This window comes from Gadus chalcogrammus, chromosome 15 (assembly GCF_026213295.1).
Source record: "Gadus chalcogrammus isolate NIFS_2021 chromosome 15, NIFS_Gcha_1.0, whole genome shotgun sequence".
Lineage (NCBI taxonomy): Eukaryota > Metazoa > Chordata > Actinopteri > Gadiformes > Gadidae > Gadus > Gadus chalcogrammus.
In genome coordinates, this window is record NC_079426.1 from 917185 (window position 1) to 938024 (window position 20840).

The 20840-nt window shown below is 51.5% G+C and overlaps 1 protein-coding gene across 4 annotated transcripts in view; it reads left to right on the forward strand.

The window, feature by feature from the left end:
• The window catches only part of wdfy4 (WDFY family member 4), a 57710-nt gene that overhangs the window by 5021 nt on the left and 31849 nt on the right, over window positions 1–20840 (forward strand). For 2 of the 4 annotated variants that reach the window (XM_056609223.1, XM_056609226.1), the window contains exons 6-36: window positions 685–874; window positions 2409–2598; window positions 3003–3163; window positions 4437–4669; window positions 4930–5060; window positions 5177–5307; window positions 5888–5992; window positions 6453–6643; window positions 7888–8648; window positions 8851–8941; window positions 9345–9559; window positions 10035–10135; window positions 10325–10541; window positions 11390–11466; window positions 11996–12214; window positions 12855–13033; window positions 13338–13569; window positions 14042–14193; window positions 14484–14595; window positions 14682–14872; window positions 15307–15459; window positions 15580–15653; window positions 16611–16766; window positions 16896–16990; window positions 17083–17158; window positions 17673–17875; window positions 18343–18509; window positions 18823–18942; window positions 19198–19380; window positions 19664–19840; window positions 20445–20571. In XM_056609223.1, the coding sequence (XP_056465198.1) occupies window positions 685–874; window positions 2409–2598; window positions 3003–3163; window positions 4437–4669; window positions 4930–5060; window positions 5177–5307; window positions 5888–5992; window positions 6453–6643; window positions 7888–8648; window positions 8851–8941; window positions 9345–9559; window positions 10035–10135; window positions 10325–10541; window positions 11390–11466; window positions 11996–12214; window positions 12855–13033; window positions 13338–13569; window positions 14042–14193; window positions 14484–14595; window positions 14682–14872; window positions 15307–15459; window positions 15580–15653; window positions 16611–16766; window positions 16896–16990; window positions 17083–17158; window positions 17673–17875; window positions 18343–18509; window positions 18823–18942; window positions 19198–19380; window positions 19664–19840; window positions 20445–20571 (5410 nt within the window). The remainder of the gene's footprint in view (window positions 1–684; window positions 875–2408; window positions 2599–3002; window positions 3164–4436; window positions 4670–4929; window positions 5061–5176; window positions 5308–5887; window positions 5993–6452; window positions 6644–7887; window positions 8649–8850; window positions 8942–9344; window positions 9560–10034; window positions 10136–10324; window positions 10542–11389; window positions 11467–11995; window positions 12215–12854; window positions 13034–13337; window positions 13570–14041; window positions 14194–14483; window positions 14596–14681; window positions 14873–15306; window positions 15460–15579; window positions 15654–16610; window positions 16767–16895; window positions 16991–17082; window positions 17159–17672; window positions 17876–18342; window positions 18510–18822; window positions 18943–19197; window positions 19381–19663; window positions 19841–20444; window positions 20572–20840) is intronic. The other 2 variants (XM_056609224.1, XM_056609225.1) reach the window with 2 other exon arrangements.

A 20840-nucleotide genomic window follows, 5' to 3' on the forward strand; every position in this document is an offset into this window, starting at 1 on the left:
GCCGCGTTTCCACTGCAGGGTGCGGTTCGGTTCGGTTCGCCTCAGTCCGGTAGGTAGGGGGCGGTATAGCCCAGCTCAGTTCCGAGGTCGCGTTTCCAGCGCTGACGGTACCCTTTATGGGAGGCCGGATGTCGATCGCCGCGGCAGCTACGTAAACATTGTGACATCATAGCAGCGCGACACAGTGTAGCCTGCTCAATAAAAACAATGGAAAAGTTGAATGCGACACATGAAACCAAGAGCTACCTCTGCACGTCTTCCTCCCCAAGAATGCAGAGGAACGTCTCCACCTCCTTGTTCGCCCAAGCAAGCGTTTTACGCGACATGTTCATTGTAAAGAATAATACCTCGAGGCTACTGTTTGTAGCCTCTGAGGAGTACTGAAGACGAGTGCAAAACGAGTACGGCTCAGTCCGGGTCACGCCCACTTTTGGCGGTGGAAACGCAATCCGTACCGCGCCTTTGCGAACCGTACCGCACCCTGCAGTGGAAACGCGCCAATAGTCTGCGGACACCAGGGATCAAACCCAGTACCTTTTGGTGCTCCCCCCCCCCCTCACCACTCTAACATCCCTCCCCTCAGGATAGTGTTGTCGTTTAAGATGTGGTTCAGCTCGCTAAGTCCTAATGTTCTCCTTCTGGTCTTCGACCTCCTTCCCTGCCTCCTCGCTATGCGTTCCCCAGGTGCTCCTGCAGCTCTGCAGGGCGCCCGCGTGCGTGGAGACGATGGTGGACACCCAGGAGCTGCAGTGTCTGATGATCGGCCTGACGTCTCTCTGGGACCAGACCAGCGGGCCCTGGAGGCTCCAGGCGTCCCGCGTGCTCAGGGCTGTGTCGGCCGCACGGCCACACAACGTCGTCCCGGCCCTGCAAGGTGACGGGTCGTTCCCGTGTGACCCCACTCTGCCCACGGTCCTGGAGCGGACAAATCTGTGTGTAACCAGTCCCACTAGCAGAGGACACAAGTGGTTTATTTATAGTATCAGGAACAGACTCTTTGTGAGAGTAGACACTTAATAGTCGACTGCTGTTAAGTGTTGTACTGAGAGTCTGTTCAAAGGTTTAATGTAAGCTTCATGGGGCCACTGAACATGTATTTGTAGTCCTCTACAAATCAATTTTTATTTTATTTTATTTCGCAGCACTTTTCACAGCACAAGTCGATTTTTATAGAGATGCCGATTGTTTACATCTCTATGTCAAGCTCTCTACCAAAGCCTGTTAGGTATAAATACCAAGCAGAATCAATGGGGGGAAATGGGGAAACTCCCTTGACAAGAGGACATTGAGTGAGACACAGGGTTAGCACAGCGATGTGAACAACCGGCATCTCTATAAATATCGACTTGTGCTTTGAAACGAGCTGTTGAAGCTCCTCTTCTTCTATTCGGCTACAGGCCTATGCTGGAGAGCCTTAGCCTGTATTCAGAACGCCTAATGCTAATGCTGATTACTAAATCAAACATTTGCACCCTCGACTGTTTGGTGTTTTTTTTTATAACTTGGTTCCACCTTAATGGTTGGAACGTGTTCCGTAGCATTTTCAGGTTCAGTTTCGAATGGCCCTTTGTTGATTCTGAGGAACCGTCCAATTCAATGTCCCAGTACAGGTGTTTATTTCTAAGTCGTTTGGGGAATAACGAATTATAAAGGTTTTAACTAAACCAATGACTAGAAATAAATGTGTTTTTATATCCATCAAGGGTGAGGATGAGTTCCCTTGTCTTCCTGCCTTTTAGCTGGTTAGATACCAAACCAATGGAGTCAGCTGTTATGATGTCTGCACTATTTACTTTTTGGTCAACGTGTAATTAGTGACTAAGTGAATTCAGATCCCTGTCGTTAAGGAGCAGGTAGAGGTTCTGAATCTCACTCAGAGATGCCTCTAGGTTGACTGAGGACATTAGGGATCAAACCTACGACCTTTCGGCTGGGATTCGACCCCCTTAAGCCCCCACACACTGTCCTGCTCTCCAAAGCTGTAGACACTGCATCTGTCCTCCGACATTCCAGACAGTAAAATAAATGACAAGATTAAAAACAAACAAACAGGCCACTGACAACACATAACTACATTAAGGACATTCCTGAAAACAGTTTTTAGAAACAAACGCCAACTCATCTGGTAACCATCTGATTCAGAGTTCACCTAGACTGGTGCCATCCCCTCCCACCCCTTCTACTTACTGTATGTTGTACGTCCTGGCACTTAATGTGCGCACTTACTGAGTGGACTAGCATCTTATCCTAGCTATCGTTGTATACGGGGAATGGGTAAACTTAGTGATAGTAATCGCTTGCACTTACAAACACAATAACATCCCTACTGTACAGAATGACTAATGTACTAAATGACCTAAATGTAAATTGAAGCAGTCTAACCCACCGCTGTCCCTCTCGCCCCCCAGCCAGGAACAGCGTGAGGCTGTGCCTCCACAACCTGCAGGTGATCCTGGCCGAGGTCCCGGGCCCGGTGCTGGCCGAGGTGGCCGTGGCCGTGCTGGGCTTCGTGGCGGACAGCTACCCCCTCAGCCCCGCCCTGTTCCTGGAGTTCGAGGCCAACGGCGGCTACGTGGCCGTCGAGAACATCCTCAAGCGGTGAGACGCCACGGCGTGAATGAGTGGAGCTCGGATAACCGATGTGGGGGATGTGGATGCTTATACATGAAGACGTGGGTTACAGATGTAGCGGTTTAACATGCGGGACTGTAGCTGAGAATGCTGTTTTACCCGTGGGTCGTAACGTTTGCCATTGGGTTTCAGTTGCACGTCAATCACGGAACCAAGAAACTTATCAGTGTGTAATGTCAAAATAATGCTTAGTACTGGAGTAGTGGTCCTGGTAGTGTTTGCAGAATACTTGGATAACCAGAAATCAATTTAAATTGTAAATTCTAATATCGATAGCTGCATTTGTTTTTATCGTTGTCATCCCAATCATCACCACCACCACCACCACCACCACCACCACCACCACCACCACTTGCTGTGTGACTGACCAGCTGTGAGTCGGGTGTGAGTGCGGACCAGTTCCAGCCGGTGGAAGACCTGCTGTCGCTGGTGGCGTCCCTCACGCTGTGTGGGAAGGCGGAGATCAAGGTGGCCCTGTGCGTCAGCAACCCCCAACCCCCGGGCTTCAAGTTTGACCCCCCACTCACTAAAGGTAAGACCCCAAACCTTCAGGACTGTCCCCCACCCCACCCACGCTCACAACATGGATCTCTATTCCTACAGCTTATCTCTCGTTTATCTCCTGTTCCTTGCACTTTGACCCTTTAGCTCTTTGATGGCCTCACACACAGACACACACACACACACAGACACAGACACACACACACACACACACACACACACACACACACAGACACACACACACACACACACACACACACACACACACACACACACACACACACACACACACACACACACACACACACACACACACACACACACACACACACACACACACACTATTTACACTGCCCCAATACAATCCATTCCCTCGGTTCCCCCCCTTTCTGGCCCCTCCTGCCCCCCCCCCCCTAGGTTAACAGGGAGCTGAGGGGATTATGTCTAGGATGATAAAGTGGAGAGCTCCCCGCTAACTCTGTTAGCATCCCCGGCCTCCACGCTCTCCACTGGCCCCGCGGCCGCCCGCCATCTATCACCCACACGCACGCACACGCGCCCCCGTCCGCCGCCGCGTCCGTACGGCGCCCGCGGTGAGAGCGCGCGCAGCGGGCTCCCATCTATCACCAGGGGCGGGAGATCTCCTGCCAGCCGGGGGCCAGAGGCGCCGTCCGGGGCCGATCATCTGGTTGGCGCTCCTGATCGGATTTTTGATTAAGTGTGAAAATGAATCTCGTTACGCCGGAGCGCTTATTTATTTACGGCAAATACCGCCGTGTTGTCGCCACTTCCCTGATTTCTGAAGCCTTGAAGCCGGAATCAGGGAAACTCTATCAATGCAGATTAGGGCGTCGGCTCGTACGGGAGGCTGTTTGTTCCCCGTACATCAGTCCTCTGATAACTCAATTGATGTAATCCTGTGTTTTCTATATTCTCGGGGTAATCCAATTGTGCTTTTCTCTGTTTGAAGGAATTGACTCGCTGACCTTGCCAGAACTAAACATGCTAAATTGATTGTAAAGTCCCAAAGCCCTTTATTTGCTATCGGCTGTAAGTGGCTGTTTTACTGCGGCAGGAAACCAGCGTCTTGTGATGTTCTCTGCAGAAATTAGGAAACTAATGCGATTTGGTGTAATGTGTTGATGTGAAATGGACATAAAGTCTTCTGAATGAAGCCTCTCTTCATCTTCTCCGTGACCTTTGCCCCCCTCCCAGTGAAGCCTCTCTTCATCTTCTCCGTGACCTTTGCCCCCCTCCCAGTGAAACCTCTCTTCATCTTCTCCGTGACCTTTGGCCCCTCCCAGGTTCTGAGATGAAGAACCTCCAGGCCTTCATGCTGCTGCAGGGTTCCATGCTGCGGTCAGAGGACGCGGCGCTGGGCTGTGCCGTCCTGCGGACCGTCAGGAGGATCTGGGAGTGGAGCCAGGCCAACTTCTTCCTCCTGGAGTGGAGCCTGCAGTCGCTGGCCCAGTTCGCCTCCTGTGTCTGGAGGAAGCCCGCGCCGGTCCACGCGCTGTTCTTCTCTCTGCTGGAGATGGTACGGAGTACGGACCCTCACCGTCTGCAGGGAGCGCAACTAACCACTAACTAAGCGGAAAAATACATTATTTAACAATGTTTTACAATGTTGAGAAATATTTTTGAAATATATATATTTTTTTCTTTTCGTTTCTTAAACAACTTTTATTAAAAAGGAATAGTTCAAAATTCAAAATTATTTTTTTTATTTTTATTATTCACTCAAAATTGTAGTTTTTTCCACGGTGTCCCTGATGAATCACGTGTGTCTTGTACCAGGTCATATTTCAGCTGAACTACATCCCCCACGAGACCTTGCGGGCCTTGCTGGCGGTGCTGAACCAGAGCTGGACCGGGGCGCTCGTGTCCGGAGGGGAGTTCCAGCTGGCTGCTCTCAGCTGTTTCCACGGGTGAGTCGATGTGTGCGTCTGGGTCATTGTGTGTGTGTGTGTCTGTGTGTGTGTGTTTGCGTCACCGCGATGCCTGTCTTCTGTCGCCTCACTGATGTGTCTCCACCTGTCCTCAGCCTGGCTGTGAGGAGCGGCCTCCTGGCCGATGTCCTGAGTGAAGGAGGTCTGCTGGAGCACCTCCTGGGAGAACTACGCCGGAGAGCCAAGATCCTGAGGAAGGCCGGAGTGGCCCCGCTCGCCCCAACAGGTCAGGGTCGTCATGTCATCATCTGGGGTCCGTTTCAATGAATGGTTTGATGGGATGGCCTCAGTTTAAAACAGCGGCTGCTGGTTTAACCATTAAGAGTTTAAATGAGTTTATAATTATATAGGCTCAAACTATCTGGCAATGGTTGAACTAAATCTCCCATGCCGATGGAAATGCATAGTGTCTAGAGACCGAGTTAGACTGACCTATATACACGATCTGAAAGTGTGCTGTGGTATTAGCTGACCCCTGTCGCTGTTGCCCCCCAGGGGACCACAGTGACGGGTGCTGTAGTATTAGCTGACCCCTGTCGCTGTAGTATTAGCTGACCCCTGTCGCTGTAGTATTAGCTGACCCCTGTCGCTGTAGTATTAGCTGACCCCTGTCGCTGTAGTATTAGCTGACCCCTGTCGCTGACTGTAGTATTAGCTGACCCCTGTCGCTGTAGTATTAGCTGACCCCTGTCGCTGTAGTATTAGCTGACGCCTGTCTCTGTAGTATTAGCTGACCCCTGTCGCTGTAGTATTAGCTGACCCCTGTCACTGTAGTATTAGCTGACCCCTGTCGCTGTGGCCCCCAGGGGACCTGAAGCCTTCCTCGTGCGTGGAGGAGAGTGAGAGGGTGCTCACCGGCTGCATGCTGGAGGTGGTGGCTTCCTTTACGCTGCGCTCAGTCCGGAACACAGGTACACCCTGCACCTCTCCACGACCAGGACACCGAGCGCCTACAATAAGGCTACACACGGCTCACCTTAATTAACATACGTTAATGCGGTAATAAGCATTATTATATAGCATTAGCATTGGGGTTAAATCATGTATCAATTAATCAACAGCATTACCTTAGTGAACAACTTTAGTTAGTAATCATGAACAACATTAGTAAATGATGACTAGAGGCTAGTACCTTTTTAATTAAATTAAAACTGTTTGTTTATGCTTATTCCTTTTATTAACTAAAGTTAATCAACGATAACTGAATGCACCCTAATGTTAAGTCTGTAGGGCTACCCTAAACAAACAATAACACGCTAAGGAAGAATGTCATACAGTTCATTAAACATATGTAATCTGTGTGTGTGTGCGTGCGTGCGTGTGTGTGCGTGTGTGTGTGTGCGTGTGCGTGTGCGTGTGCGTGCGTGACAGTCACGGTGCGGGACCGGGGTATGCTCCCCTACATTAAGATCTTCGTGGACGCGGAGCAGTACCGGGCCCCCACCCTCAGCATCCTGGAGCAGCTGGCGGAGGTGAACCCCGAGGAGTTCATGAGCACGGCCGTCGGAGCGCTGTGCTCGTCCACGCAGCAGGAGCTCGGCCTGAAGAGGGACCTGCTGCAGGTACGGGGAGGGACACACGCGCACAGACACACACACGCACGCACGCATGCACGCACACTCACACGCACACTCGCACACACTCACACTCACACAGAGACTCACACACAAGCTCACACACACACACACACACAAACTCACACTCAGACACACACACACACAGACTGACACACACACTCGCACACAGACAGACACACACACACACACACACGCGCGCGCCACACATTGTCACCTAACAACCAATCGCACCAAATTGTAATGCACTTAAAACATAATTAGGTAGTGAATTTATTATGGTGGCCGGCGGGGCCCTGATTGCGTTAGGAACAAATGCAGATTGATTTGCTAATACCGGTTTAGCTGTTAATTCTGGGCTGGATTTGATTAGGGCGTCGGTGGCGTGACGAGGCACTCTAAAGATTACCCCCCCAACGGGATCAGAGTGGGACGGAGATGTGATTAGGGCTAACGGAGTTACACACCGACTGGATGTGTCCGCTTTATAGACGGCGGCCAAAGAGGAACTCACTGGCAGACTGTGTGTGTGTGTGTGTGTGTGTGTGTGTGTGTGTGTGTGTGTGTGTGTGTGTGTGGCTGAGTATATCTATCCGTGTGTGGATGAGTATATCAAAGTCTTTGTGTGTGTGTGTGGATTAGTGTATCTGTCCGCGTGTGCGGTTGTGTGCGTGACAGTGTTTTTTGCGTTAACCTGGTTAATGCACGTGGCAATCAGATTGTGTGTGACCTGTGTTGGCAAGTGTTGGAAGCCATTGTGATTACTCCAGTTTCATCTAATCACATTGCGGTGCGTTGTGCGGCTCACGTTACCTACCTGATGGATTAGCTCTCAAAATTGAATAAAGCTAATCGGGTTTTGTTCACCCCTCAAAACTGTTTTCCGGAGATGATTTGTTACGGCGTTGTCTTTTTGTCTATTTGTCATTGCTCTATTTTAATTTCAAATTGGAAAACCTGTTTGAGTTTTGGACGTTCAGGAGAATTTGCTCTGCTCTGCAGATGTTGCATAGTTGACTGTGTGTGTGTGTGTGTGTGTGTGTGTGTGTGTGTGTGTGTGTGTGTGTGTGTGTGTGTGTGTGTGTGTGTGTGTGTGTGTGTGTGTGTGTGTGTGTGTGTGTGTGTGTGTGTGTGTGTGCGTCCCTCTGTGTGTGTGTGTGTGTGTGTGTGTGTGTGTGTGTGTGTGCGTCCCTCTGTGTGTGTGTGTGTGCGCGCCCCTCTGTGTCTGTCAGTCGGTGCTGAGGGTGATAGAGAGCCCCCACAGCTGGGATGCCTTCAGGCGGGCGGGGGGCTTCACCGGGCTGCTGTCCCTGGCGGTGGACATGGAGGGGGCCCTCTGCCACCCCCCCCAGGGCCCCGTGTGGGACAGCCTGAACCAGCAGGCCGCCCTGGACATCCTCCTCTCCACCCTCCACATCCTGGCGCTGGCCGTGTGCCTCCACCCCGTCAACGCGCACCACTTCCACACCGGCGGCTTCTACGAGAAGCTGGCCGACGCCCTGCTCCAGCTGGGCTGCTTCCAGAGGGCGCGGCCCGGCCCAGGGGCCCGCCGGCGACCCGGGCGCCGCTCCCCTGACGCCCCAGAGTACAAACCCTCCCGCGGGGTCAGCTTCCATAAGTTTGTTGAGCTGGCGGAAAAATCTGCATCTGCTCCTTCTTCTTCTTCTCCTTCTTCTTCTTCTTCGTCTCCTCCCCCGCCCGCGGCCGGGGGGGCGGCGCCCGTCCTGCCCCCCACTCTGCGGACCTGCCTCAGGCTGCTCTCCTCCCTGGACCAGTTCGCCACGGGGACGTACTGCGCTCCGGAGGCGGCCCCGGCGCCGGAGGCCGAGGTCAAGCCGAGGGACGGGGAGGTCAAAGGGCAGGCGGTCGCCGGGCCGACGGGGACGGACACGCTGAACGGCGGCCCGGAGACAGACGGGACGTCCCAGGACCACGGCGCCGGGAGGCCCAGACGCCACAGCACGTCCCTGGTCTGCTCCGAGTCCCAGCTAAGGTCTGTCTGTCTGTCTGTCTGTCTGTCTGTCTGTCTGTCTGTCTGTCTGTCTGTCTGTCTGTCTGTCTGTCTGTCTGTCTGTCTGTCATAATAGAGGAGGGTGGGTTTGAGATCAGCTCTGTTGTTTAACTTGGAGCTAACGTGAGTTAGAAGGGGTTGTTTAAAGTAGTCACCCTGTTATTGGCGTGTTATCTGTGTTCAGGTTGACCTGCGACCATACCATCGTTAACCCCGGGGCCATCCGGGTGATCATCAGCCTCCTGCCCTCCATATTCAGCCCAGAGGACCCTGAGGTATCAGCCCACCCCCAGCACGTCGCTCCCCTCAGAACATGTAAAGGGGGACGTATCGTACCTCCATGAGTGTGACTGGGATTAGCCGCTATAAGCCGTTTTGAAAATCTTCGGACATCACAAGCGGGCGTGTCCACCTAGATGTACGACGGATAGATGAGCAACGTTTGCTACAGTCCACTGGGTCGGCTGTTAGTCCGATCTATCCAGCACACATCGAGGCGGACACGCCCACTTGTGATGTCAGAAGAGGCAGATTTTCAAAACGGCTTGTAGCGGCTGACCCCGCTCCCACCTGGTGGCGTGACATGTCACCTTTACCACACGGCCACCACATACCTCTCCGATATGAGATCCCACTGGGCGAGAAGGTACCAGCCGCTCTCCCCCTCTGTCCCCCCAGCTCTCGATGGAGGTCCAGTACTCGGTGGCTCAGCACATCCAGGCCATGGTGAAGTCCGAGCGCAACCGGCAGATCATGTGCGAGGGGGGGCTGGTCTCCACCCTCCTGGCCCACTGCGGCGGCATACTGCTGGACACCCTCCACCCGCTCAGCATGCCCATCACGCGCATCCTGGAGAAGCTGGCGTCGCAGGCCATCACGCTGCCCGACTTGAGGTCAACATTCTTCAGCAGTTGCCCGTGCCCTTGCCCCCTGTCCATGCCTCTAGAAGTCAGCCGATGCAGCTGATGCGTTGTTTCCTTGGTGTAGGCTATCACTACAGATTTAGCTAATTGGATGATCAAAAGGCTGGGTTGGGCATGGTCTTAGTGTTTGGACTTTAAAAAACGATATCACGGACTGATTAAGTTTCTTGAGCGAGTCATTGGGTTGAGGAACGTATAGGTCGGTCTGTGCTCACATGATATCTAAGGCCACATCCCATTTCTACCCCTTATGCCTTCCCCTTGTTTTGAAGGGGTAAGGGGAAGGGGAAGGGGAAGTGGAAGTGGTAAGGGGTAGAAATGGGATTGGGCATTAGGCCCTATCCCATTTCTACCCCTTACCCCTTCCCCTTACCCCTTCAAAACAAGGGGGAGGGTTAAGGGGTAGAAATGGGATTGGGCCTTAATGTATTTTTCTTCCCTCCAGGGCTTTCCTGTGTTTAGGAGACCCTCTTGTGTGTTTGAAGGAGAAAACGGCCAGAAACTCTTCCAAGGAGCGTCATGTGCCTGGTCAGTCTAGCTCAAACGGTACAAGCGTACAGAGTCATTTAACTCTTAAAACCTTTTAAAGACCATAATTAAATACTCAACGAGCTTTGAAAGGTGAAACGTTTTTTGAAATGTGTTCCATCGTCTGCATGTTACAGACGTGTGTTCTGATTTCCGAGTGCGTGTTTCCCCCCTGTCTCCTCCGCCCCATCCCTGCTGTTCCTCCAGAGACGGACGCCCCCGGCGGCTCCCCCGGCGCCGCCCCGGCCGGCCAGGCTCTGCAGCGCTCCTTCAGCCTGCTGAGCTCGCCGTCCGAGGGCTGCACGCTGCCCCTCCACCACATGGTCAGCCTGGTGTCCATGACCTCGCCGCGCAGCTCCAGACCGCACCGGCTGTCCTCCTCGCCCGCCTTCGTGGAGTTCGACATGACCGAGAGCGGATACGGGTGGGTCCGGTGCGCTCCACGATTAACGCCGTGTTCACACCACCTCCGTCCGTCGACGGACCTCATTGAGTTTCCACGGGGCGCTCGCGCAATGCATTGTGGGTCCGTCCGTTCTGTCGGCTCCGTGGCCCGAGTCAAAAAGTTTAGAAATGTTCAACTTTTCAGGCAGCGACGGATCCGTCGGCCAATCAGACTGCGTTATGCAAATATACGCAAGGACACTGTCCAATGAGATCGCCTTTGTAATACAACCCGGAAGAACACATGGATACGTCCAAAAGCCCCCATCTGTGGACGGACGCATGTAGTGTGAACACGGCGTAATCCCTCAGGTTACCGTAGGTTCTCTTCTGATCGCTGGCTCCAGTGGCCACTGTGATCAGGTCTACACCTTACTGGCTGTTGGCTGGTACTTATGTTTTGGGAGTTGTCTATGTCGCTCTTATAGTTGTAGAGTATTTGTCGATTTTTCCAGCATCTATCCATTCTGTTCTTGAAACAATTGACACCTGGTGCGTTCACCACTTCTGATGGTAGGTTGTTCCATATTTTTGTCACTCTCAGGCTGAGGAAGTTTTTCCTTAGTTGAGTTTTGGGTCTTTGGGTTGTTAGTTTGAACTGGTGCCAGTATGATGAACAATCACTTTATTAATTCTCAATGGGATATGTGGATGTCACTTCGTAAAGTACAGTACAGGACAGTCATAGGAACTCAAATAGAAGAACAAAAACAATATATCAAAAAAAAAATGTGTGAACTTAGCAAGGTTAATGGGGAAGGAGCTGTCAGGTAACTTGGAGGATGTGCGTAACCCTGGTGGTGGGATGCTGTCTGACGCGTGTTGCAGCGGTCTGTTCCTGCCCTCGCTGGCCACGGTGAAGGGAGTGAACGCCGACGCCATCCCGACCGGAGGAGTGGGAGGAGGTAAGGGAGCAGCAGACCGTTTGAATTCACATTCACACTCAGGTGTCATTCAGTCATTCAGCCCCCGCCCTTTACTCGAGGCAAACTCATAATGGGGCGGAGAACAATCTAATCATCCGATAACTATTTAAATTAAACTATAAGAGCTGTGTCATTAAGTGCTAATGAGTGAATGCTGCTTAAACGTTCTACCATCAATATGATGTCCAACACAACATTGCAACAAAGAAACAAAACAGTTAAAGGTACAATGCAAAAAAAAAAATTTAATATTTCATATTTTCATAAATAAGTACATTAGTTAATGTCGATGCTAACTTTAAGGGATCTTCGTGAAGTCATCTGAATCTGCCGCAGCATAACACACCTCATGTTACCTTTTTCCACGACCCTCATCTTTGCGAAATTTGCCAAATGTCATCTGGAGCTAGCCTCAAAATCAAAAGCGCAGTCCAGACAAATGCAGTTTGAACCATCACTCCCCGACCGTCAGTAGAACCCTCCCTGTTGTGTGTCCGGTTCTGCGCAGAGTGCCGCGGGTTCCCCCCGGCGGCGGGCCTGTCCTACTGCTGCTGGTTCCAGATCAGCCGATTCAGCTCCGCGTGTGACGCCCACCCCGTCCGCCTGCTGAGCGTGGTGCGCCACATGTCGCGCTCCGAGCAGCAGTACGTCTGTCTGTCCGTCTCCTTCTCGGCCCACGACGGATGCCTGGTCGTCTCCACGGAGGAGGAGCCCTTCACCTTCCTCGGTCGGTGATGAAGAGGGGTTCATGTCGAGACAACGCTCCATAACATATCTCTGTCTAGGTTTTGGCTGCACTGTAATATACTTTAATAAGGGAACATCAATTAACCATGAATTCAAAAATTAACATCAGTTAATTCAGTTAAAAGTGTTATTATATAGCATGAGCATAGGGGTTTGGGTTAGGGTTTAGGGGTTAGGGTTGGTTGGTTAGGGTTACTGCTAACCCTAACCACATTAACTCATTTATAACTGAATACCATAGTTAACGTGAACACTGGTACCTTAGTTAACATGAACAACACAAGGAAACGTTAACACCATTAGTTAATGGTTACTAGATCATTAGTTAATAGTTAGTAAATGCTTATTACTGCATCACTATCAACTAATGTTAATTGATGGTTCATTAATGTACCCTTATTGTAAAGCCTTTGTTTTTACTATAGCAATTTACTACATGCATGTCAGGGTTAGCGCTTCTTACTCAATGACGTCTGGTAGACGTGGTTGTGGACATTGGGGTTCGAACCCAGACTCTTATGGAGTCTAACAGCTCTCAGTGGATTAATGATTCGACCTGTGAGCTTAAACCTGCCATGGAACATAAAAGCTAACATGCTCCTGCTTCTCCGACCAATCAGACATGATGGAGCCGGATGTGACCACGCCCACCTCCCTTCCCGTGTCGGTGCGACTCCGCTGCCCCGGGGCGCTGACCCCAGGTCAGTGGCACCACCTGGCCGTGGTCCTGGCCAAAGACCTCAAGAAGAGCTGCAAGCTGAACGCCTACCTCAACGGCAAGCCTGTCGGGACGGCCAAGGTGGGGCCACGGCCAGAACAACAGTGGGGGGTGGGCGGTAGAGAGCGGTAGAGAGCTGAGGCTCCATCTAGATGAGTGTGGCGGTGTCCCTGAGCGAGACGCCTCACCCTGACTGCTCCTGACCAGCTGGCTGTCGCCTTGCGTGGCTGACTCCGCCGGCGGAGTGTGAATGTGTGCATGAATGGGTGAATGTCAGGCTGTATTGTAAAGCGGCCTATATACTATATAAATATAGTCCATTTACCATTAACCTTTTCCACAACAAGTGTTAAACCTCCACATTCCCGCTCTTCTCCGGGTCCAGATGCGCTACATTCAGCCGTTCCCGGGCAGCCTCGTCTCCATGGACCCCACGGCGGTGGTCGACGTGTGCGCGCTGATCGGAACGCCGTCGGTGTGGAAGGAGCACGCGGCGCTGGTGTGGCGCGTAGGGCCCGCGTACCTCTTCGAGGAGGTCCTGAGTCCGGACGCCGTGGGCAGCGTCTACGCCCAGGGCACGGGTTACCTGGGCAACTACCTGGCGCTGGAGAACACTGGTGAGGCACGACCCTATTGGAAGATATCGATGCACCAATAGGGTTGATGCAAACCGTTATACACCTTAGACACTTTGATATTCTGCCCTAAGGCTTCTTACTAGAAAATAATTTAGTTAGGGTGACAGATCTAACATTGTACTATTTTAAAGATTAAAGCTTTAGTAGTTTCCCCATCCAATTTTCTTCTTCAAATTGATAATTTCTACCCTCCCTTCCCGCCGTTGTGGCATCGTGAGTTTGTCACGTTGAGCCAGTTCAGACGTGCACTATAGGTTAGCCCTCCGGGGCCTGCTGCTGCCTGTGTTATGAGTTTCACTCGGTCAAATGCCTTCATACCTTCGTGATCGGTTAGGGTTAGGGTTAGGCTCTGTCTAGCCTGTTCTCGCCTGTATCAGTGGTTTGCCCCGTGGAACGTGTTGATGCGTGCATCGGCTCTGTTCCTTCACGGTGTAGTGACTGTGTTTGTCAGGCCCCGAGGCCGAGGCTGTGACCCCGCCCCTCAGGCTGGTCACCGAGGAGAGGATCTCGTTTGGCATCAATCCAGCTGTTACCACGGTGACCACTGTCGCGCAAATCAGGGATGACTTTAACGAGGTGGACGGCAGACTCATCGCCAAAGAGGTAAAGTGAACTCCTGTTAAGTGTGTACCGTCTGTTAGCATTGTTTGCACATTCAGCACTGTTGGCATTGTTAGCATGATTAGCTCTGTTAGCATTGTTAGCACTTAGATGACATTCTGTTAGCATGATTAGCTCTGTTAGCATTGTTAGCATGATTAGCTCTGTTAGCATTGTTAGCATGATTAGCTCTGTTAGCATTGCTAGCATTGTTAGCACTGCCAGCACCATTAGCATCGTTAGTACTGATGTTAGCGCTGTTGGTGATGTTAGCGTTGTTGTGGTCGTTGCAGATAGGAATAGCGTCCAGGGACCAATCGACCCCCGTGCTGCTGGTCCAGAACATCAGCCAGCACCTCAACGGCACGGCCCGCACCATCGGCGCGGCGCTGGTGGGACGCTTCGGTACGCTGGTGGGACGCTCACCTCCGGGAGCCACGCCCCCGGGCGTCGCTGCCCCTCAGGCTCACGGCTCCTCTCCCGTCCTCCAGGCACGCGGACGTTCAGCCCCAGCAGCGCCTCCGACGGCTTCCTGTACGCCGGCGGGCCGCAGGTGATCCTCAGCCTCATCGCCATGGCGCCCGACGACGGCTCGCTGTACGCCGCCGTGAAGGTTCTCGTCTCCGTGCTGGAGACCAACGCCGTCATGCAGCAGGAGATGAGCCGCATCAGCGGATACCAGGTCTGGGGGGGGGGGGGGACTGTGGTTTAGACCGGCCACAACACCAAAGCATCCTCCGCCATCGTCCACCCCCCCCTCTCTCTTAATGGGTTGTCTGTTGTTGTAGGGTTGTTTATTGGCCTTTTGTCTGGGCGTCTGTACTGTCTGTATGCATTCCTTTTTGTAAAGCGTCTTTGAGTAGCAAGAAAAGCGCTGTAAAGAAACGATCTTATTATTATTAATATTATCTATCTGCGTCCTTCAGCTAGGAGCCCTCACCTCTAGCTGCTTAATGTGACTAGCATCGCTGTAACTTGCTTTGGATAGAGAGTTGGCTAAATGACTCAGCAGTAAACAGTAGAAGAGGATGTGTGTTCATCTAGATGATGACTCGTTATTTAAACCCGTGTTTGGGATGCTTTGTTTGTGAATGAGCCTCGGTTGTGTTCCTCCAGCTGTTGACGTTCCTGCTGAAGATGAAGGGCAGCATGGTCAGTGGGAGAACGCTCCAGCTGGTTCTGTATCTCTGCCGCTACGTGGAGCAGGGCCCGGGGTCGGACTACCTCTACAGCGCAGCGGCCTTCAGATCTCTGCTCTGTAACTTGGAGGTATCTGAGAGAACCCTGGGCTGTTATCTGGGCTGTTATTGTGTGGAGTGTGTTTTGGTTTCAGGCTTGTGACTCTTTAGGTCTCCGTCATTTCTCTCTCTCTGTCTTTCTGTTTTTCAGATGTGGCACAACTCCGCTAATAACCTGGACCTCTCGGTGCTCAGTCACTTAGATGACATCTTAAAGGCTTCAAGGTATTGCTCGTGAGCCATTCAGAACACATTCTCCACACCCTGTAGTGACGACCTGATGTCCCGATGTGGGACATTGACTACAGTGCTGAGCAGAACACAAATATGTGCTACTGCTGTCAACATAACGTAATGTAGAGATCTCACATAGGAAGATTGATTAAGGATTGAAAGGACAACATTGTCCAGGGTGACGGACAACATCTCATGGGCTGTCTGGTCAACACCCAGATGTTCCTGGAACTGGTACATCTATTACAAGCTTGCTTTAACATACTACTTCAATACCTCCCCCAAGTACAACAGTATCAGCCTTGGTGTGACGATGTCCTCAATATCCTGACAGTTACAACATGATCAGTGTCAATATCCCGGTCCATGTCCAATGGAATCGGTCATGGAGGTTGATGAGTGTGGCTGAATGTTTTGAAGCGCTGAATTCGATTTGCTGTCTGTGGGAAGAGTACTTGATGGATACATATCTCTGTCTCTCTCTCTCTCTGTCTCTATCTGTCTGTCTCTCTCTCTGTCTCTGTCTGTCTCTCTCTCTCTGTCTGTCTCTGTCTCTGTCTGTCTCTCTCTCTGTCTGTCTCTCTCTTTCTGTCTCTGTCTGTCTCTCTCTCTCTGTCTTTGTCTCTGTCTGTCTCTCTCTCTGTCTGTCTCTCTGTCTCTGTCTGTCTCTCTCTCTGTCTCTGTCTGTCTCTCCCTCTCTGTCTGTCTGTCTCTCTCCCTGTCTCTGTCTGTCTCTCTCTCTCTGTCTCTGTCTGTCTCCCTATCTCTGTCTGTCTCTCTCTCTCTGTCTCTGTCTGTCTCTCTCTCTGTCTCTCTGTCTATGTCTGTCTCTCCCTCTCTCTGTCTCTGTCTGTCTCCCTCTCTCTGTCTGTCTGTCTCTCTCTGTGTCTGTCTGTCTCTCTCCCTGGTGCTTTGTCCTCCGTCCCTTCCTGTGTGCGTGTCTCCCAGTGGGGATCGGGCCGTGGCCATGCGTGGTGAAGGCCTGCTGCAGAAGCTTCTCTTCCTGCTCTGTGACCCCGCTGTCACCGTTAGAAAAGTCAAGCTCGTCACGGGCATCATCACACGTCTCCTCAGGGAACACTTTGCCACCGGAGACATATCCAGGTACTGCGCCCGACCACCACTTGTCAGTATTGTTAACGAGAAGCCACCTGAGATGACCTGTGTTTAAATGTTAATTTAAACGTGATCTAATGTTTTTATCTGATGCGTTCTTTATGTTACGTCTTACAGACTCGGGCTCTTCCTGGTCTACAGTCTCCCGCCGCCCCGGTCGTCAGAGAGCTGTGATTGGAGCTCTGACAGTGGGGTCCCTGAAAAGGACATAGGTATATTCCACCTGACAGCTCAACCAAAGCTTTGGTTACATTCGTGTGGTGCGTGTTAACATGATAACCTGTACTGGTCTTCTCTATCCCAGCATGCCCTTTTCTGATACGGAACCAGCTGTTACTCTCCCTCTGTGAACTCATCTCAGACAGCTCTCTGAATGTAGAGTAAGTATATTCTCACTGGAATAACCCTCATGTGATGCCTCCCAACTATAAACCCACATACAGTCATTGAACCTAATCCCTAAATCCATAGAAAAATCCCTGAAATGGAAACTATTTCAATACCTCATTAAACCCCCAATACCTACTACCTACCATTGTACATATTTGCACTACCACTATTGTACATACATTACCATGTCATATTCATAGGGATGTATGTTCACTCACTTGCTGTATTAGCAGTCATAGCTGCACTTAGCAACCCCCTTTCGCACTTTTACCCTATTTACCTGCACCTTATGCTACTTGCATGCTTGGAGGCTTACAGTATTGAGTTGTATTGTGCAATGACCATAAGGTTGAACTCTGATCTAAACTAGACGCAACACACAAACACAAAATGGACAGGCACTCCAGTTGGTCAGATAATGAACATTTCATAGTTTAAACTCTGATATTGTTGCTCTTTGACCAGGATGTGCCCGTTACAGTGATGATCTTGTTTGACCACCAGGCAACAGGAGAGCCTGTTCCTAACGCTGGGCCATGATTGGTTCCTGCTGTTCCTGCAGCCTCATCTGCACCCCTCCACGGTGCAGCTGGGTCTGGTGCTGCTCAGCCACCTACTGGCCCACCCCAGCCAGCTGGACGGCTTCAGGGAGGGGGTGCTGGCCGGCACCCTCACAGAGAGCCCGGAGGAGCCCTTAGCCCTCATGGGTGTGTTTCCCCGTCATGACGTTGAGAGCCGTCTGCACGTCCTTCCAGATCAGCGATCACATGCGTCTTACTCTGGCATGTACAGATGGGCTTATTGATCCCAGACAGAGGATGAGGACGGCACAGCAGCGCGTCCAGACACTGATCGGACTCTTAAGGGACAGGGGGATTCCCAGAGACTATGTGCAGCGGGAATTTAAAAAACACAGTTCAGAAACATGACATTAAGGGAATTATGTTTGTGTGAAATGTTAATTTTGTAAAGAATTTTAAACTACGGAAATAAGTCAGTTAACCATCAGGCCTTTTATGAAGTGCTATCTCCAGGGACTGTACCCTTTTGTCTATTGTGTCTCACAATATGTATGTGTTTAAGGTCTACCTGTCCTCGACGTAGACGTACCCTCCATCTAACCCCATCTTCATCAACCTTGAACTGTAACAGCCGATTGTGACCTGGTCCCCAGACAACCTGCGGGCCCAGTCCTCGTCCTACGAGTGCGTCAGCGCCACCTGTCCAGGCTTCGACGTCCTGCAGAGCCTGCTGGTCGGCCACGCCCACCTGCCCCAGGTGTACGGGGCGCTGGCCGCCCTGCTGCTGGGGAAGAAGGCCCGCCACGCCCCCGAGGGACAGGTGAGACACGCTTGAGACACTTTAGCATGCTGGTCTATGCTGCCCTGATGATGGAGCACACACTGTGAGCAACGTGGGTTGAGCTGCCTTATACTTAACCTAACCCCTACATTAACATTGCTGCTACTCTTATTAGTACGATTTTAGATATATTTTCGGTACCTAAATCGATAACATCTTAAAAGAAACGATACTTGGTTGTTTATCTCCTTTTTTGGTTTGCTGTTCCTGTTCACTGCTTTCTGTGCGTTGTTAACGGCGTGTTGTGCACGATGCCCTGTCACTGGCCCTCTTCCGTCGGTGCCGTCCTCAGCAGACGCTGGACGACATCCTGCAGGCGGTCATGGACGACCCTGCAGGTGCCAGTGGACAGCAGCTGTGTCCCGAGGCCGCTGAGATACTGCTGGAGCTGGTGAAGGTCATCATGACCCTGGTAGGAAGGCTTTCTACCGCTTCTCCAGCACAACTGTTATGAAAGAAAAGCGATAAGATTCAGTACCTTGTTAATCCTGTGATGTATTGTTTCTGTCTGCCGAATAAAAACGTAGAAAGTAAAACACTGTGCATATATATACGCAGCCATATAAATTCACGTTAGATATACATATAAATACAAATGTACATATCTATAAATAACTCATGTATTATTGTATAATTAACGGCCCTCATGCACCTCCCGTTGTTACAGCCCATCCATTCTCTGGGCGACCAGTCGCCGGGCCCTGTTGCACCCTGGGAGTTGCAGTTTCCCGGGAGTGTGATGCAGTTCCTCTGTCTGCTCCATAACCGCAGACCCAAAGACCCTCTGTGGTCGTCTGCAGAGTTCCTCCACACACTGGCGGGCGTTGTTTTCCCTGTCGATGTCACTGAGGTTAGTCTGAAACCGTTTTCGGGGGTTCGATTCCCAGCCGCAGGGTACAGGGTTAGATTCCTCAATGCCCGCAGCACACCTCTGGGGTATCCTTGAGCAAGATGCCCTAATTGACCTGCTCCTTAATGACGAGATGAATGTCCAAATTCACCGTAAGTCGATGTGATAAAAATCGTCTGATAAAGGACTAGATAGTTCGCCTGTTTAAATGATGATGAACACATCTTTCCAGAATAAGTCTTCCAACAGACGCTTGAACACAGTTCTGTGCTCCCTTCCTCAGCACGGGGGTGAACCCCACGAGCTCTCCCCTCATGGGGGGGGCGAGGAGGAGTGGGACAACGGGATCCATCCCACCAGGAAGCAAGTGTGTGACTTCATCCGCATCCTGTTGATGGACAGCCTGCTGAACGTCCCCGCAAGCCCCCATAGCACACACCCCATGCTGCTGCTACTGGAGGTGAGGCACACACATGCACACACGAATGCACACCGCATTGAAATCTGCCTGCTCCTAAAAACAAAGTTTGGGTATGTTCCGTCTTCCACCACAAGGGGGAGCTCTTTGCTCAGTTATTGCTCCGGGCATAGAATCGAGATGCAATATTCACTGCTACAATATTCTCATTGGTCTAGACATAGGTTCCAAAGGATACACACACACACACACACACACACACACACACACACACACACACACACACACACACACACACACACACACACACACACACACCCCTAGATATACTCATCCACACACAGATGGATATACTCAGCCACACACACTCTACTAGCAAGCCTGCTCGAGAAACACAATGTAACTACATAGGGGCACACACGCACGCACACACACACTCTCTCACTCACTATCTACAGTGTGTGTTAGAGTTCACAGTTTTAGGATATTTGCACATGGCACCAGTGAAGATTATTTTTTTAAATAATTCTGTAACTCTCCCTGAGCAAAGTGCAACCAAATGCTCCAGGTTCCGTGAGTGAATGAGTGAGCCCCATGCAGGGCGGTCGCCCGTCTCGCTGTCCTCACGGTCCCGGGGGGCGGGTAGTTCTCCCCTGCAGGCGCGTCCCTGGACCAGAGGCAGAGCTTCCAGACGGAGCTGCAGGAGTTCCTCATGGAGATCATCTACATGGTCAGCAGCGAGGAGGAGAACCCCACCCACCTCCACCCACAAGGTCAGAGGCACCACCACACTACACCCCCACACCACCCACCACCACCACCACATCACCACCACCCCACCACCACCACACACCACACCACCGGCCCGGCTGCCCCCTCCAGGGTACTCGTGGTGTGTTCCTGAATCCTCGAACGCCAGACTTCCGAGTCGAAAGTCGAAGATCTCCCAGCTTTCTTGCGGCATTTCTCGAAGGCACGCCCCCTTTTCGTCTTCATCTTTCGAAAATCTGAGAGTAGACCGAGAGCATTTTGCTCTCAACAA